The 19,663-nt window shown below is 41.4% G+C and overlaps 1 protein-coding gene across 1 annotated transcript in view; it reads right to left on the bottom strand.

Annotated features, from left to right (window-relative positions):
• Positions 1-19,663, bottom strand: part of DNAH12 (dynein axonemal heavy chain 12) — a 243,907-nt gene that overhangs the window by 219,963 nt on the left and 4,281 nt on the right. Inside the window, exon 3 of the mRNA XM_044253319.1 lies at positions 6,910-7,112. Coding sequence (XP_044109254.1) covers positions 6,910-7,079 — 170 coding nt within the window. The 5' untranslated portion in view covers positions 7,080-7,112. The remainder of the gene's footprint in view (positions 1-6,909; positions 7,113-19,663) is intronic.

Genomic DNA, 19,663 nt, shown 5'->3' with positions numbered 1-19,663 from the left:
AATAAAAGGGAAAAAACACACACACACACAAAAAAAAGAACAGCACCCAGGCCCATAATATGTACTTGATAAATAGTTTGAAAAGAGGGGTGCCTGGGTAGCTCAGTCAGTCAAGCATCTGCCTTTGGCTCAGGTCATGATCCCAGGGTCCTGACCCTGGATCCCATCCTGGGATGTCTCTCCCTCTACCCCTCCCCCTGCTTGAGTTCTCTCTCTTTCTCAAATAAATAAAATCTTTTTGAAAAAGTTTGAACACAGGAATTTATCATCTATAAAATAAAGTTATATCATACTGAATGCTCATATTGTACAAGACACTCTATTAGGTTTCATTAAAATATAATAGCAACAATCTCAAGGAAATGATAAACTGAAAGGGTGAGGGGATAAAAACAGGTACCATATGAAAGGCATGGGGCCCTGACGGCTCAGAGGAGGGGACAAGTTCACTTCCAACTGGAGGTGTCTATAAAGGCTACATGAACAAGCTTGCATTTGCAATGAACTTTAATAAGAGGGATTTCAGGCGGAGATGTAGTTTCCCTGGGTAGATGGATTTCAACAGACATGACTCTACTGAGGAATAGAAAGGCAAGGGAATGATCAAAGGAAAAAACAGGGAGTAGTAGGGAGTTGTTCAATATACCCAGAGGTTATAGGACCAAATCGAGATTAGTTTGGAGAAATGAACTGGAATATCCAACTAAGGGCCTCAAATAGGTTTTTTTTTAATCCAATAGACAACTCTTGCTGAGAGTTTTTGAGCATGTAAACATTTTTAGGAAGACAAATCTACCAGTCTGTAAAGGTATATATACTGTGGCAGATGGCCGAAGCAATAGAGTATACAAGGAAAAAGAAAAGAGACCTGAGAAAAAAGACTGGAGGATGCCAAACATGACAGGAATAAGAAAAAAATGCAATTGAAGGGGGCAAAGGAGATGTGATCAGAGAGGCAGGAGGAGAACCAAAATGAATTTCAAGGAAAAGATGGACACCAAAACCATAAAAGCATGGACTGGCAAGTTCGAGAGAGACAAGAGCCATGTCTGTTTTGCTCACTGTTCTATCCACAATATTTAGATAGTGTCCATCAAGGTCAATAAATACCTATGGAATGATCAGAATTGTGGAATTGGAAAAAATCTCATATATCTAATTCTAATATTTTTGAATACTCTCAAAAATATTAAGTAGTACCCTGAGGCGAGGGAGGGGAACAGCATTCATTACTTTCTAAGGTAGCCCAATTTATTGTCAGCTAGCTTATGTTCTTAGAAACAAATTTTTATGCAAGTTATACCCTTGTAACTTTTGTTCTCCAGAGCTATACACAAAGAGTCCTATTCTTTTTCTGTTACCCTTCTGAAACTTAATGATACCTATCCAGTTCTTTTTTTTTAACAAGAATTATAAGAGAATTTTATTTTATTTTTTTTCAGCATAACAGTATTCATTGTTTTTGCACCACACCCAGTGCTCCATGTAATCCGTGCCCTCTCTAATAGCCACCACCTGGTTCCCCCAACCTTCTACCCCCTGCCCCTTCAAAACACTCAGATTGTTTTTCAGAGTCTATAGTCTCTCGTGGTTCACCTCCCCTTCCAATTTCCCTCAGCTCCATTCTCCTCTCCATCTCCCCTTGTCCTCCATGACCAGTTCTTTAAACTATTCCTGTCAATAAAAGTTACCACTGGTGATGAGCTCATTATGTTTTAGGCATTGGCTTAAGATCTTTACATGCATGGATCTCATTTAACTCTCACAAAAAATCCAAGGAGAAAAGCATGATTCTTATCTCCATCTTACAGATAGGAAGATGAAGATAAGTAAAGTTACTTCACTTGCCAAATTCACGCATGGCTCATAAGCTGCAGATATGGGATACAAACTCAGGCCTCTTTGATGCCAGTCTATACTCTTACCCAATAAGCAATCAGCCCCCTTCAAATGAGATGGTTCATCAAAATTCCTCTCTCTTTCTTGCTAATTTGGTTTATCAACATCCCTCTTAAAGTGTGACTCCAGAATTTCAGATGTTGTTTGACCAGTGCAGAGTGAATATTTTCTATCGCCCATTCTAGACATTTTACATTTATCTTAGCAGGCTAAGACTGCAATGTGGAGCTTCAACTCTTGATCCCAAGATCAAGTGTCCCAGACTCTAGTGACTTAGCCAGCCAGGCAGTCCTGAATTAGCTTTCTTGAGTAGCCTCATTTCCATGTTAACTTTTATTGAGCCTGGCTAAACTAAAATTCCAAAGTCTTTTTCATAAGAAGTAGGAAATGTGGCTGGAATATCCCCCTTCCTCTTTACTTTGTGAATCATTAAGGCTTCAGCCAGACTTCCTTTCATCTATCATTATTTTCCTGAATAGCCTAGCTCTCCATGATCCATACTTTCAAGGAATTTGCTTTATACTTCTGTGCACTAGTTGGCACTAGCTGGCTTGCACTGTAATTATCCCAACAAAAATATGCTTGACCTCCTTGAGCTCCTTATATACAAAAGCCACCCTTTGAGATAGCAGCAATTTCCTGGGGCATGTTTTCTCCTACTAGCTATAAATAAAAAGAGCTAGGAAGAATATAAAAGTGAGCCTTTTCATTCTCCGTTTTTGCTTTGTGGGTTGACAGCCAGAAACAAATAAATGAACACAAATTGGGTAATTTCAAAGGAACTATGTAAGAGACCATATGCAGTGAAGGAGAGAAAAGCTGGTCTGAATCAAGAGGGAGATAATGGGGGCGCCTGGGTGGCTCAGTGGGTTAAAGCCTCTGCTTTCGGCTCAGGTCATGGTCTCAGGGTCCTGGGATTGAGCCCCGCATTAGGCTCTCTGCTCAGCAGGGAGTCTGCTTCCTTCTCTCTCTGCCTGCCTCTCTGCCTACTTGTGATCTCTCTCTCTGTCAAGTAAATAAATAAAATCTTAAAAAAAAAAAAAAAAAGAGGGAGATAATGGCCAAAGAAGAAGTGACTCATTCCTGGGACTCTGGAAAGCTACAAAATGATTTTTTTATTTTCTTAGCCAAATGTTCCCAGGCACTGGTCACAGGAGGGTCCCAGTTACTCCCAGGACACCTTATATCCTACCTTAGTCCTGAAACTCTCTATCAACAGACTTCACCCCAACTTGAAACCAGGAAATCTATGTTCCTATTGTCTAATATGTAGAGGTAGCAAATGACGGAAAATCACAAAATCCACAGCCTTCCAAAAAAATAAAAACCTTTCATTGCAAATGCATTTATCCTAAATAAACATATGGCAATTCTAATCTCAGTATTAATATAGCACTATGCCTCAGGCAACTTTGAGACACCGTTATTAAGCATCCAAATGAGAGAGTACTATTTATACATCTGTAAAAAGCACAAGAGTCAGGTTAAAAATTCCTTTATTCACTCATTCAGTTCATCAGCAATAACACTTTAAAAATTCCTTTATTCACTCATTCAGTTCATCAGCAATAACATGCCAGATACTGTGCTTTGTGTTGAGATCTCTGTGCTTAAGTATGTCAAAGTAAATAGAAAAGAATGGCAACAAAGACACTATACACTGTGTTGCTGAGGAAGTCACACTTCCTTTATCTATTTGCTGCTTGACCCTTCTGTACCCAACATCTAAATATTCTAATTCCTGAGGCACCTGAGTGGCTCAGTCAGTTAGACATCTGACTCTTGATTTCAGCTCAGGTCATGATCTCGGGGTCATGGGATCAAGCCCTTCACTGGGCTCCACATTCATCGTGAAGTTGGCTTGTCCCTTCCCCTCTGCTCCCCCTCTCTATCTCTCTCAAATAAATAAAATCTTTAAAAAATAAATGTTATAATTCCTAAAGGCTGCCTTCTCCTCTTAATTTTTACTTTCTCTAGATGATCTGAACAATTCCTCATAGCCTTAACAATCATCTACATTCTGCTAACTCCCAAATTTGTATCTTTAGCCTAGATATATATATAGATATATAGATAGGGAATATGTTAAGTAGGCAGCAGCTGGATAGATAGATAGATAGACAGACCTATAGATATCTATTTATCTATCTATCTAGCTAGCTGCTGCCTACTTAACATATTCCCCCTTATATGTCACATAAGCATCTCAACTTCAAAAATTACCTTCCCAATCTCCTGGACTTCTGATTCTCTATAAATATATACACTACTATCTACCTTGCTACCAAAACCAATCCAACAGCAAGTCTTACTAATTCTGAATCCAGACCTATCCCCTGTAAATCTGTTCCTCTCTTCTTCCACTGTCTCCAGCCTTATCTGAACCATGGAAAGCTTTCATCTATGTTATTACAAAAGCATCCTACCTGGGCTCCTTGTTTCCCTCTACTACTGCCTCTTCCCTTCCACCTCAGTCTATGCTTAATACCCAGACTGATATTTTTAAATGTAAATTGAATTTCATGTCACATCCCAGTTTAAAATATTTCAATGGCTCCCATTGTTCTTAAAGTGGAATCTGAATTCATTATCATGGCTTACAAAGGCTTTCACGCCCTGTCCCCACCCTTCGCTCCACCTTCACCTGATACAACGATTCTTTCCCAGGTTCCTGATACTCTAGAGACACTGGCTTTTGTCAACCCCTAGAACACATGAAAGCATTCATATTCCAGGGCTTTCAACACTTACTATCCCCCCTTTGCTTAGAGTGATATTCTCCAGTTTATTTAATGAAAAGTTTTGGGTGCCTAGGTAGCTCAGTTGGTTAAGTGACTGCCTTCAGCGCCCATCATGATCTTGGAGTCTCATGATCAAGTGCTGCACCAGGCTCCTTGCTCAGCAGGGAGTCTGCTTCTCCCTCTGACCCTCCTCCTTCTCATGCTCTCTCTCTCTCTCTTATTTTCTCTCTCAAAAAAAAAAGAAAGAAAGAAAAGAAAAGGAACTTTTTTTTAATGAAAAGCTTCTAACACTTTATTTTTTTAAGATTTTTTTTTATTAACATATAATGTACTGGGATGCTTGGGTGGCTCAGTTAGTTAAGTCGCTGCCTTAGGCTCAGGTCATAATCCCAGAGTCCTGGGATCATGTCCCACATCGGGCTCCTTGCTGGGCAGGGAGCCTGCTTCTCTCTACCCCTCTGCCTGCCACTCTGCGTACTGGTGCACACACACACACACACTCTCTCTCTCTCTCTCTCTCTCTGACAATAAATAAATAAATAAAATCTTTTTTTTAAAAAACCATATAATGTACAATTTGTTTCAGGAGTATAGGTCTATGATTCATCAGTCTTTTTTTTTTTAAAGATTTTATTTATTTATTTGACAGAGAGATCACAAGAAGGCAGAGAGGCAGGCAAAGAGAGAGGAGGAAGCAGGCTCCCCACTGAGCAGAGAGCCCGATGCGGGACTCATTCCCAGGACCCTGAGATCATGACCTGAGCCGAAGGCAGCGGCTTAACCCACTGAGCCACCCAGGCGCCCCTATGATTCATCAGTCTTAAACAATACACAGTGCTCCCCACTATGTATACCCTCCCCAATGTCCATCACCCAGCCACCCTTTCCTTCACATCCCCCTCTGCTTCAGCAATCCTCAGTTCATAAAATTTTATTTATTTATTTGAGAGAGAGAGAGAGTACAAGCAGGGGGAGCAGCAGAGGGAGAAGGAAAAGCAGGCTCTCCACTGAGCAGGGAACCCAATGCCCTGCTCAGTCCCAGGGTTCAGGGATCATGACCTGAGTCAAAAGCAAACACTTAACCAACTAAGCCATCCACACATCCCAGCTCCTTACTCTTCAGATCTCCACTTAAATATCATCTCCACAGGACTTTCCTGTGATGTTCCTAGGGTTCCTAGGGACACCTTCCCTATCACTCTCTATCCCACAATCTTACATCTTCAAGGTATCCATCACTACTTAAAAGGTTCACATACCCTTTTTGTTTGTTTTTATATGTTTACTGTCTGTCTCCTCCCACTAGAATATAGACACAATCCTTTCTGTTGTCATCTCTTTGGTCTCCCCAGTAACAAGCACAATGTCTGTGTAACAGTTGGTAGGTAATATTGCTAAATAAATGGATGCAAGAGAATATGTAGAAAAAGTTAAAGCTATACAAAGGGGATTAGAAGGCTTTCCGGAGGAGGTAATCCATAAACTCAGCCTTGAAGAACTAGTATAAATATTCAGGCAGACAAATACTTTCCAGTGAGGGGAATTGCAGGGAGCAATTGTGAAATCTATTTTTCACTAAACTGTGAAAAACATAATACACTCATAGAACTGTAAGTAGTTCAACATAACAATGTGAGATGATGAAAGGTTTTGGAGTAAGAACAATATGTAACTCTTAGGGCAACCCCTTCTTTAGTCTCTAAGCCTACTTAAACATTGAGTAGACCTACATTTGTAAAGAATAAGATAAGAATAGTACCCACCATGTAGGGTAGTTGTGAGAAGTACAGATGAGTGCTAAAAACAACGCTCAGAGTAAGCAGTGATTAGCATAAGCCCTATATTAACTATAGATATAGTGACATATATCTATACATTAAGTGACTTATAACATATATATATATATATATATATTCAGTGACATATAACATTTACTATTGTGATTACTTTTTGTTCTCTAATTGAACTTGATACTTTGCCCATGAACAACCTACATGGTTAAAGCTGCTTTATGAGGGGCGCCTGGGTGGCTCAGTGGGTTAAAGCCTCTGCCTTCAGCTCAGGTCATGATCCCAAAGTCCTGGGATTGAGCCCCGCATCGGGCTCTCTGCTCAGCAGGGAGCCTGTTTCCTCCTGCTTCTCTGCCTACTTGTGATCTCTATCTGTCAAATAAATTAATAAAATCTTTAAAAAAAAAAAAGCTGTTTTATGAGAACATGAACACCAATCGTTTCACTTGAACTCCAGAAAAGAATTATTTACTACTTACACTAACTGATTAATCGTCTTCTGCTGCTCCTTAGATCTTCTGTAATTCAGCAATTTACTTTGTGCTGGTGTGTCAACACCTATGTCTTCAGGGGGGCGCACAATAGGAGGTAACTTCAAGTTCAGAGCCTCCTTTTCTGCTGTGATTGCAGCTTTGTTCGGATCTGACATCTTGGCCTCCTGAAGATTAAAATGCTTTATACTCTAAGGAGAAAAATGCCCATAAAGCCATTATTATAAATGTTAGCTTCAATAAGCTCATAACATATCTTAGCTTATCAATTCCAAAACTTCCCAACCTTTTGCAATCTTCCTCCCAAGTACCGTATTAGTCTAAAGAATGATGGCTGAGGTAAATGGGTAGGGATTCCTGTTAAAACTCTACATCCCACTTGCTATGAAGAAATAAAACCAGTCACTTCCCAGTTAGGGTTTCAGTTTTCCCATGGATGAAATTAAGAAACTGGATTAGATGCTCTCTAAATGCCCCTGTGGTTCTAGAATTCTGGGTTCAAATTTTTCCCTACAATGCAAACCATCACCACCTGAACAACAACAAAATCCAGCTGTTGGGGTATAATCGCTCTCCCAAAAAAGCAGATGTTTGACATCATTATTATCTTTAAACACCTATATTGTATCTTAGTCTTGCTACCGTCCTAGGAAGCAATACAATGATCAAGCAAAACAAGGCATACTTTTTGCATAGAAAATCTAAAATGCCATGTAAATGTTGAACAATTAACTGTGATACCAACTACATTTCCCGCGGATGCCCACAGATTTTGGAGATTTCGACCCTGAAAAAGAGAGTATTTCAGCTGGCACCCAGTTAGAGATCTCCAGCCCTGGGAAAAGGGTAAGAGAAAACTAAAGGCAAGGAAATACCTAGATTGCTTTTCACTACTCCCCAGCTGCGCAGACGAGAGGGAAAGTTTCAGTTAGCTTCTCATCTGGCGAAACGAAGAGGGGAATCCAGGAGTGGAGGAAACCTCAGCAACCCCACCGCCCCGGAAGAGCTGGGCGGTCTGACGGCCGTGTACAAACAAAGTTGTCGCCATGGAAACCGTCTCTGTCGCCACTGCAGAGACCGGGTAGAAGCTGCCTGGAGAGGCAGTTGTTGAGCTGCGACAGATTAGGATTACCTGTCACAGTAACTCATTACTCAGTTTATTAATTCATTATGAATGGAGGGTTGAAGAATGAGATACATATATGCTTTTTTTGGCTTAAAACAATCCCCATTTATTTGTAACCATTCTAGGGCTTGGCTGGGAGGTTCTGATTTTTTTTTTATTATGTTATATTAGTCGCCATACGGTACGTCATTAGTTTTTGATGTAGTGTTTCAAGATTCATTGTTTGTTTAACCTGCCTTCCCTTAGAAGGCACCCAGGGAATCAGGATATTCAAGTTGAAGCAACCTGCAAGACTGGAAATTTGGATGTGTTGAAAAATAGATTTATGTAAATGCACTCAGAGGTGGATGAAGTCTTCAGATGTTCCCATAGTGACTTCAGCAATATAATTTATGTTGTTTCTGTAGCTGGTATTTGTTTATACAGGAACTTTCCTTCAAGAAATCCTTGGCCAAAAAAAGGTTAAGGGGTTTAAATTTTTCGAGTATGCATGGAGATAGAAATGTGAAACTTTGCTATCTGAGGCTGTGCAATGGATATTCCATCTAAAGGATGATAGCCTACACATATGCCATGTGTATAAATAAAATTGGGACATGCGTAAGTCCTGGTGGTGTTTTGATGGCATAGTCATTCAACAAATATTTGAGCATATTCGACATAGAGTGCTAGCCACCATGTAAAGAATTTTCTATTAATTAGAGTACAGGCCATACACCTATGTTTGGCACACAATAGGTCCTCTGAAAACATCATTTGAGTGAGTGCATGAACAAGTTAAATATCCTCACTGCTTGTAAAAGTAAGACATCTTTCTGTAGAAATAAAATACCAATATAAGTATGTGATGGTTTTTTGGCATTTGCTTAGGCTAAATTACAGGCTGTGGACTTAAAGGAAGACAGAAGTCTTTAGTATCATACCGACAACCTCTCCCAGTTAGCCAATCAAACACTAATCTGGTGCTGCAATGAAGAGATTTTGCAAATGCAATTCAAATCCCTAGTAAATTGATGTTAAACTAGGGAAAGTACATGGGTGAGGCTGACTCAATCAGTAAAAATCCTTTTTTTTAAAAAAAAAGATTTTATTTATTTATTTGACAGACAGAGATATCACAAGTAGGCAGAGAAGCAGGCAGAGAGAGAGAGAGGAGGAAGCAGGCTCCCCGCTGAGCAGAGAGCCCAATGCGGGACTTGATCCCAGGACCCCGGGATCATGACCTGAGCTGAAGGCAGAGGCTTTAACCCACTGAGCCACCCAGGCACCCCAGTAAAAATCCTTTAAAGAGAATGTTTAGGCACCGTGCTGAGTCAGATTCTAAACAGCAGCTAGGTTTATAACTGCTCTCTCCTCTCTGGATCTTCCCTTTCTGATAGCCTGCCCTATAGATCTTGGACTTGCTTAACCAGTTCCAACCACAACCGCATAAGCTAATTCCTTATAAGAAATCCATAAATATACACGGATAAATACAGGGGACGTATATAATCTGCTGGTTCTGTTTCTCTCATTAAATCCTAATACAATGTATATCTTTTTTAAACAGCTTTATGTAGGTATAATTTATACACTATAAAAATTTACCATTTTGAAGTTTATAATTTAATAATTTTTTTAGTAAATGTAGAGAACTATACAACCATTACACCAAGATCCAGATCTAAAACATTTCAGTCACTGCAAAAAGTTCACTGGGGTTCATGTGCAGTGAATTCCCACTCCCACCTTCAACCCCAGGCAACCACTGATTGGCTGTTGGCCTCTACAGGTTTGCGATTTCTGGAAGTTTCATATAAGTGGAATAAAAAATTTTGTAGTCTTTTGTGTTTGGCTTCTTCCTCTTAATGAAAACATGTTTGAGATTCACCCATGTGTAGTATGTAACAAAGTTCATTTTTATTGCCAAATAAAAATAGTCTTCCATTATATGGATATATCACATTCAGTTTATCCCCATTCCCCAGTTGATGGGACGTTTGATTGCTTCCAGTTTGGGGCTATTATGAACAACCCTGACATGAACATTCATGTACAGATGTTAGGATGAACATACATTTTCATTTCTCGTCAATAGAAACCTAGAGTAGAATTACTAGGTTGAGTGGTAAGTCCATGTTTAACCTTTTAAGAAACTGTCAAACTCTTCCCCAAAGTGGCTGAAAGATTTTACATTCCTACCAGCAATGTATTAGAGTTCCAACTTCTCCATGTCCTTGCCAAAACGTGGTATTATCTATCTTTTTTATTACAGCCATTCTAGAGGACATATAGTGGTATCTTTTTTTTAAGATTTTATTTATTTATCTGACAGACAGAGATCACAAGTAGGCAGAGAGGCAGACAGAAAGAGAGGAGGAAGCAGGCTCCCCACTGAGCAGAGAGCCCGATGCGGGGCTTGATCCCAAGACCCCGAGATCATGACCTGAGCCGAAGGCAGTGGCTTCACCCACTGAGCCACCCAGGCGCCCCCATATAGTGGTATCTCATCATGTTTTCAACTTGCATTTCCCTAAATACTAATGATGTTGAACATCTTTTTGTTACAGGATTTTTTCTCTGCTGGTGCCTGCAGTTCTTAGTCACACCACTTTGAGGAGTGAAGAGGTAGACCAGATAGAGTGGTGGACAGCAAGAAAGGTTTACTGAGTGATAGTAAAAGAAAGGTTATTGAGTGGTAGTACAAAGCTCCCAGAGAGAAGGAACCCTGAGAGGGTTGCCATGGGAATTTCTAAGTTTAGGGGATTTTAATGGGCTTGTTATCCAGCTGTTTTAATCTGATTAACCCTCCCTTTGCCTGTCACCCATCTATTACATAGGAAAGGGTGGAGGGCTCCTTTTAGGGTAGTGTAAAATCCTTTTAAGGGTGGTTTCTTTTTGGAGCAGGGGCCCCTTGTCCCTGCCTGCCTTCCAACTATCCTTCATCACTTTCATGTGCTCATTATCCACTAACTTATCTTTTTTTGATGAAATGCTTATTCAAATCTTTCATCCATTTTCAAATTGGATTATTTAACTTTTTATCCGTTGTTAAGAGTTCTTTATATTATGGATTCAAGTCCTTTCAGATAATTTGCAAACACATTCTCTTGGCATACAGCTTATCTTTTCATTTTCTTTTTTTTTTAATATTATTTATTTATTTATTTGACAGAGAGAGAGATCACAAATAGGCAGAGAGGCAGGCAGAGAGAGAGAGGAGGAAGCAGGCTCCCTGCTGAGCAGGGAGCCCAATGCGGGACTCGATCCCAGGACCTCGAGATCATGACCCGAGCCGAAGGCAGCGGCTTAACCCACTGAGCCACCCACGCGCCCATCTTTTCATTTTCTTAATGGTGCCTTTTGAAAAGCAAAAGTCTTCATTTTTTTTTAAAGATTTATTTATTTATTTGGGGAGGAAGTGGAGGAAGGGACAGAAAGGGAGGAAGAGAGAAAATCTCCAGCAAACTCCATGCTGAGCAAGGAGCCCAATGTGGGACTCAATCCCAGGACACTGGGATCATGACCTGAGCTGAAATCAAGAGTCAGTCAGTCATTTAACCAACTGAGCTGCCCAGGTACCCCTAAGAGTCTTCAAATTTTATAAAATCAAACCCAAGATATTTTTTTATGGGTCACACTTCTGAGGCTACTATCTATGAAAGACAGATAAGGTCATGAAGATTTTCTCCTTTGTTTTCTTCTAGTTTTTGGTTTTACATTTAGATCTATGGTCTATTGGCAGTAAATTTCCATATTTGGTGAGAGGTACAGATCCAGTCTATCGTTACACACACACACACACACAATTTTTATATACATATACAATTGTGTATGTATATGTATACGTTTTTATATATACATATACAATTGTTCCAGTATTACGTCCTGAAAAAGTTGTCCTTTCCCCACTGAATTGCCTTGGGATCTTTGTTGAAAAGGGTTTATTTCTGGACATCTAATTCTGTTCTACTGATCTACATGTTTGTCTTTATACAATACCACACAGTCTTGATCACTGCAGCTTTAGTAAAAATGGTTACAGTTTTAAAACTGGATAGTGTCGGGGCGCCTGGGTGGCTCAGTGGGTTAAGCTGCTGCCTTCGGCTCAGGTCATGATCTCAGAGTCCTGGGATCGAGTCCCGCATCGGGCTCTCTGCTCAGCAGGGAGCCTGCTTCTCTCTCTCTCTCTCTCTCTCTCTCTGCCTGCCTCTCTGCCTACTTGTGATTTCTCTCTGTCAAATAAATAAATAAAATCTTTAAAAAAAAAACTGGATAGTGTCAGTCCTCCAATTTCATTCTTTTTTTTCTCAAGCCATGAGAGACTTTTTTTCAAAGATTTTTATGTATTTATTTATTTGAGAGACAGAGAGAATGAGAGAAAGAACATGAGCAGATAAGGGGCAGAGGGAGAAGCAAACCGTCTGCTGAGTAGGGAGCCCAATGTGGGGCTCAATCCTGGGACTCCAGGATCATGACCTGAGCTGAAGGCAGACCCTTAACCAACTGAGTCACCAAGGTGCCCCCTCATTATTTGTTTTTTTTTAAAGATTTTATTTATTTATTTGACAGAGAGAAATCACAAGTAGATGGAGAGGCAGGCAGAGAGAGAGGGAAGCAGGCTCCCCGCTGAGCAGAGAGCCCGACACGGGACTCGATCCCAGGACCCTGAGATCATGACCCGAGCGGAAGGCAGCGGCTCAACCCACTGAGCCACCCAGGCGCCCCAGTTTTTTTTATAGAAAGTAGTGATTTAGACCTTCTAGTTCCTTTGCATTTCCATCCAAATTTTAAGATCAGTTACTCAATTTTCTACAAAATAGCCAGCTGGGATTTTTTTAAGATTTTTTTTTTAATTTATTTGACAGACAGAAATCACAAGTAGGCAGGGAAGCAGGCAGAGAGAGAGAGAGGAGGAAGCAGGCTCCCTGCCGAGCAGAGAGCCCCATGTGGGGCTCGATCCCAGGACCCTGGGATCATGACCTGAGCCAAAGGCAGAGGCCTTAACCCACTGAGCCACCCAGGCGCCCCGCCAGCTGGGATTTTAATAAATCTTTTGCTTTGAAAGGAAAACAGTATCTAAACATATAATTTGCAGCTTAAAATCCCACCTTAAAAGTTCTCTTTCTTAATCTAAAAGTTAGAAATATTATCTATGAGAGCAGAATTTATTTCACAAGTCCTTGATCATTTAAAAGCCCTTATGAGGGGGGACAAGATGGCGGGGTACTAGGAAGAGGCGTCTTTTCAGCTGGTACCCCAAAGTGAGCTGATTACCTACCAAAGAACTCTGATCACCCATGAAATCAGCCTGAGATCAGAATTATACACGTCTGGATCTCTACAGGGGCAGAAGACGCCAGTGAGCAGGTAAAGCGGAATGGGAACAGCGGACTGATATCGGAAGATAAACAAAAGGGGGAGGGAGCCACCAGAGGCGACCGGTGCAAAAGTAATACCCCGATACGAGCGAGAGTGCCCTGCGTCTGGGGACCAGCATTAACTCGGAGACTGGTTGAAAGCACTCCAAAAGAGCAAAGGATCGCGGGGGCAAACTGTGGGAATCGGGGCGGCTAGGGACAGGGGCTTGAGTCCCCGGTCCCAGACGGCCTCCCCGGCGCGGAGGCAGAGAGAGTGCGGCGGGGAAACCGGCTCCTGGTCCCTAAGCCGCCAGCGTGCCCCAGAGCGCGGGGTTCCGGCTCCTGTGAGGGGATGGGAGCCGGTCTGCAGAACGCGCGCTAGCCCTACCACAAAGCTTGAGATGCGCGTGCACGTCGCTCCAGCTCTCCTGGGTTTCTAAGGCCCTGGGGCCCTTCTTGACCCGGGCCATTGTTTCAAAGTCTAAGCCTCGCGCCCGCGAAACTCTTCCCCGGACAGAGGCGCGCAAAAGCCCAGCCTGCGGCTTACGGACCAGCGCCCCGTTCTCAGTGCCCCAGACGCCCGACCCACAGCCGCCTCTGAAAAGAGGTGCGCGCAAGCCGGGCACTCCCAGCCCCGGCCAGCGGCAAAATCTCAGTGTGCGATCGCTGCTTGGAACCTCTCTGGCGGTCAGGAGCTCCCAGACAGCCGCCACTGCCTTGGCTTTGGGGACGAGCAAAAGATCCTGCGCCCCCAGGGTCTTTAACTTGGAACCTGCAATGCCAGCATCCAAGGGGGAATTTATTCAGCTTCTGCACCCAGACTGAGGCTTCTGAGACGGAGATCAGGAAGTGTTCCAGGGTGCACCTTGACTGCACCAGAGTTGATACACCCAGCTACATCTGTTCAGTCTTCTCCCACCAAAATGACTAGGAGGAGGAATGCCCAACAGAAGAAAAATACAGAGGATGGACCTTCCGCAACAGAGCTAACGGCTATCAACATAGACAATATGTCGGAAAGAGAATTCAGGCTAACAATTATCCAGGCAATAGCTAGGTTGGAGAAAGCCATGGATGACCAAACAGAATTGATTAGAGCCGAACTGAAAGCGACCAGACAGGATGTTCACAATGTTAGGGCGGAGCTTAAAGCTACCAGGGAGGAGGTCCACAATGCTCTCAATGAGTTCCAATCCAATCTAAACTCTCTCAAAGCTAGGGTAACTGAGACAGAAGATAGAATTAGTGATCTGGAAGACAAACAGATAGAGAGAAAGGATCAGGAGGAAGCCTGGAACAAACAGCTTAGATCCCACGAAAGCAGAATTAGGGAAATAAGTGATGCCATGAAGCGTTCCAACGTCAGAATTATTGGAATTCCTGAAGGGGAGGAGAAAGAAAGAAGTCTAGAAGATGTCGTGGAACAAGTCCTTCATGAAAACTTTCCGAATCTCGCGAATGAAACCAGCGTTCATGTACTAGAGGCTGAACGGTCTCCACCCAAGATTATACATTCCAAAAAAACATCACGACACCTGATAGTCAAATTGAGAAATTATAATTGTAGGTATAATCTCTTGAAAGCTGCCAGGGCAAAGAGGCTCCTTACTTACAGAGGGAAGCCCATCAGAATAACGTCAGACCTGTCCACAGAGACCTGGCAAGCCAGAAGAGGCTGGCAAGATATATTCAGGGCACTAAATGAGAAGAACATGCAGCCAAGAATACTTTATCCAGCAAGACTGACACTCAAAATGGATGGAGAGATAAAGAGTTTCCAAGACCGGCAAGACTTAAAAGACTATGCAACCACCAAGCCGATACTGCAGGAAATATTAAGGGGGGTTCTATAAAAGAGGAAAAATCCCAAGAATAGCATTGAACAGAAATATAGAGACAGTCTACAGAAAGAAAGACTTCAAAGGTAACTCGATGTCAATAAAAACGTATCTATCAATAATCACTCTCAATGTGAATGGCCTCAATGCACCCATAAAACGGCACAGGGTTGCAGATTGGATAAAACGACAGGACCCATCCATATGCTGTCTACAAGAGACCCATTTTGAACCTAAAGATACACGCAGACTGAAAGTGAAGGGGTGGAGAAGCATCTTTCATGCCAATGGGACTCAAAAGAAGGCTGGGGTAGCGATTCTCATATCAGATAAATTAGACTTCAAACTAAAGACTGTAGTCAGAGATACAGAAGGACACTACATAATCCTTAAAGGGACTATCCACCAAGATGATCTAACAATTGTAAATATCTATGCTCCCAATATGGGAGCAGCCAATTACTTAAGAAAACTGTTAATCAAGATAAAGAGTCATATTGATATGAATACACTAATCGTAGGTGATCTTAACACGCCTCTTTCAGAATTAGACAGATCATCGAAGCAGAAAATCAACAAAGAAACAAGAGCATTGAACGACACATTGGACCAGATGGACCTCATAGATATATACAGAACATTCCACCCTAAAACAGCAGAATACTCATTCTTCTCAAGTGCACACGGAACCTTCTCCAGAATAGACCACATACTGGGTCACAAATCAGGACTCAGCCGATACCAAAAGACTGAGATTATTCCCTGCATATTCTCAGATCACAATGCTTTGAAACTGGAGCTCAATCACAAGGAAAAGTTCCGAAGGAACTCAAACACCTGGAAGCTAAAGACCACCTTGCTTAAGAATGCTTGGATCAACCAGGAGATCAAAGAAGAACTGAAACAATTCATGGAAACCAATGAGAATGAAGACACTTCGGTCCAAAACCTATGGGATACAGCAAAGGCGGTCCTAAGGGGAAAATATATAGCCATCCAAGCCTTGCTCAAAAAAATTGAAAAATCCAGAACACACCAGCTGTCTCTACACCTTAAAGAACTGGAGGATCAACAACAAATCAAACCAACTCCACACATAAGAAGGGAAATCATCAAGATTAGAGCTGAGATCAATGAGGGAGAAACCAGAGATACAGTAGAACGTATCAATGAAACTAGAAGCTGGTTTTTTGAAAGAATCAATAAGATCGATAAGCCACTGGCTACACTAATCCAAAAGAAAAGAGAGAAATCCCAAATTCATAAAATTATGAATGAAAGGGGAGAGATCACAACTAACACCAAGGAAGTAGAAACAATCATCAGAAGTTACTACGAACAGTTATATGCCAATAAGCTTAGCAACCTTGATGAAATGGATGCATTCCTGGAAAAATATAAACTACCAAAATTGAACCAGGAAGAAATCGACAACCTGAATAGACCGATATCTAATAACGAGATTGAAGCAGTGATCAAAAATCTCCCAAAAAACAAGAGCCCAGGACCTGACGGATTCCCTGGGGAATTCTACCAAACCTTCCAAGAAGAAATAACACCTATTCTCCTGAAGCTGTTTCAAAAAATTGAAGCAGAAGGAAAACTTCCAGACTCTTTCTATGAAGCCAGCATTACCCTGATCCCCAAACCAGGCAAGGACCATACCAAAAAGGAGAATTTCAGACCAATATCACTGATGAATATGGATGCTAAGATTCTCAACAAGATCCTAGCCAACAGGATCCAACAACACATTAAAAAGATTATCCACCATGATCAGGTGGGATTCATCCCTGGGCTACAAGGATGGTTCAACATTCGTAAATCAATCAATGTGATACAACAAATTAATAGGAGAAGAGAGAAGAACCACATGGTCCTCTCAATTGATGCAGAAAAAGCATTTGACAAAATCCAACATCCGTTCCTGATTAAAACGCTTCAAAGTATAGGGATAGAGGGAACATTCCTGAACCTCATCAAATCTATCTATGAAAGACCCACAGCAAATATCATCCTCAATGGGAAAAAGCTTGCAGCCTTCCCGTTGAGATCAGGAACAAGACAAGGATGCCCACTTTCACCACTCTTGTTCAACATAGTATTAGAAGTCCTAGCAACAGCAATCAGACAACAGAGAGAAATAAAAGGTATCCAAATTGGTAATGAAGAAGTCAAACTCTCTCTCTTCGCAGATGACATGATTCTTTATATGGAAAACCCAAAAGACTCCACCCCCAAACTACTAGAACTCATACAGCAATTCAGCAGCGTGGCAGGATACAAAGTCAATGTGCAGAAATCAGTGGCTTTCTTATACACTAACAAGGAAAATACAGAAAGGGAAATTAGAGAATCAATTCCATTTACTATAGCACCAAGAACCATAAGATACCTGGGAATAAACCTAACTAAAGAGGTAAAGGATCTATACTTGAGGAACTATAGAACACTCATGAAAGAAATTGAAGAAGACACAAAAAGATGGAAGACAATTCCATGCTCTTGGATCGGAAGAATAAACATCGTTAAAATGTCTATACTGCCTAGAGCAATCTATACTTTTAATGCCATTCCAATCAAAATTCCACCGGCATTCTTCAAAGAGCTGGAGCAAATAATCCAAAAATTTGTATGGAATCAGAAGAGACCCCGAATCGCTAAGGAAACGTTGAAAAACAAAAATAAAGCTGGCGGCATCACCTTACCTGATTTCAAGCTTTATTACAAAGCTGTGATCACCAAGACAGCATGGTACTGGCATAAAAACAGACACATAGACCAGTGGAACAGAGTAGAGAGCCCTGATATGGACCCTCAACTCTATGGTCAATTAATCTTCGACAAAACAGGAAAAAATATACAGTGGAAAAAAGACAGTCTCTTCAATAAATGGTGCTGGGAAAACTGGACAGCTATATGTAGAAGAATGAAACTCGACCATTCTCTTACACCGTACACAAAGATCAACTCAAAATGGATAAAAGACCTCAACGTGAGACAGGAATCTATCAGAATCTTAGAGGAGAACATAGGCAGTAATCTCTTCGATATCAGCCACAGCAACTTCTTTCAAGATACGTCTCCAAAGGCAAAGGAAACAAAAGCGAAAATAGACTTCTGGGACTTCATCAAAATCAAAAGCTTCTGCACAGCAAAGGAAACAGTCAAAAAAACAAAGAGGCAACCCACGGAATGGGAGAAGATATTTGCAAATGACAGTACAGACAAAAGGTTGATATCCAGGATCTATAATGAACTCCTCAAACTCAACCCACACGAAACAGACAAACACATCAAAAAATGGGCAGAAGATATGAACAGACACTTCTCCAATCAAGAAATACAAATGGCTATCAGACACATGAAAAAATGCTCATCATCATTAGCCCTCAGGGAGATTCAAATTAAAACCACATTGAGATATCACCTTACACCAGTTAGAATGGCCAAAATTAACAAAACAGGAAACAACATGTGTTGGAGAGGATGTGGAGAAAGGGGAACCCTCTTACACTGTTGGTGGGAATGCAAGTTGGTGCAGCCTCTTTGGAGAACAGTGTGGAGATTCCTCAAGAAATTAAAAATAGAGCTTCCCTACGACCCTGCCATTGCACTCCTGGGTATTTACCCCAAAGACACAGATGTCGTGAAAAGAAGGGCCATCTGTACCCCAATGTTTATAGCAGCAATGGCCACAGTCGCCAAACTATGGAAAGAACCAAGATGCCCTTCAACGGATGAATGGATAAGGAAGATGTGGTCCATATACACTATGGAGTATTATGCCTCCATCAGAAAGGACGAATATCCAACTTTTGTAGCAACATGGACGGGACTGGAAGAGATTATGCTGAGTGAAATCAGTCAAGCAGAGAGAGTCAATTATCATATGGTTTCACTCATTTGTGGAGCATAACCAATAGCATGGAGGACAAGGGGCGTTAGAGAGTAGTAGGGAATTTGGGTAAATTGGAAGGGGAGGTGAACCATGAGAGACTATGGACTCTGAAAAACAGTCTGAGGGGTTTGAAGTGGCGGGGGGGTGGGAGGTTGGGGTACCAGGTGGTGGGTATTATAGAGGGCACAGCTTGCATGGAGCACTGGGTGTGGTGAAAAAATAATGAATACTGTTTTTCTGAAAATAAATAAATTGGGAAAAAAAAAAAAAGAAAACCCAAAAAAAAAAAAAAAAAAAAAAAATAAAAGCCCTTATGAATATAACACCAAAACGTGCTTCTATAATACTATACAAAAAGTTTCTTCTACTTATTAAATGTGAAAGATGCTAATAGAACTTATGAGACTAACTTACTATGCTTTATACTATGCATTGCTCTTTTCAAAATTAAAAATGGGAGGGCAGGGCGCCTGGGTAGCTCAGTGGGTTAAGCCGCTGCCTTCGGCTCAGGTCATGATCTCAGGGTCCTGGGATTGAG

The sequence above is a fragment of the Neovison vison genome, chromosome 6 (genome assembly GCF_020171115.1).
Source record: "Neovison vison isolate M4711 chromosome 6, ASM_NN_V1, whole genome shotgun sequence".
Classification (NCBI taxonomy): Eukaryota; Metazoa; Chordata; class Mammalia; order Carnivora; family Mustelidae; genus Neogale; species Neogale vison.
This window is presented reverse-complemented; position numbering and strand designations above follow the sequence as displayed.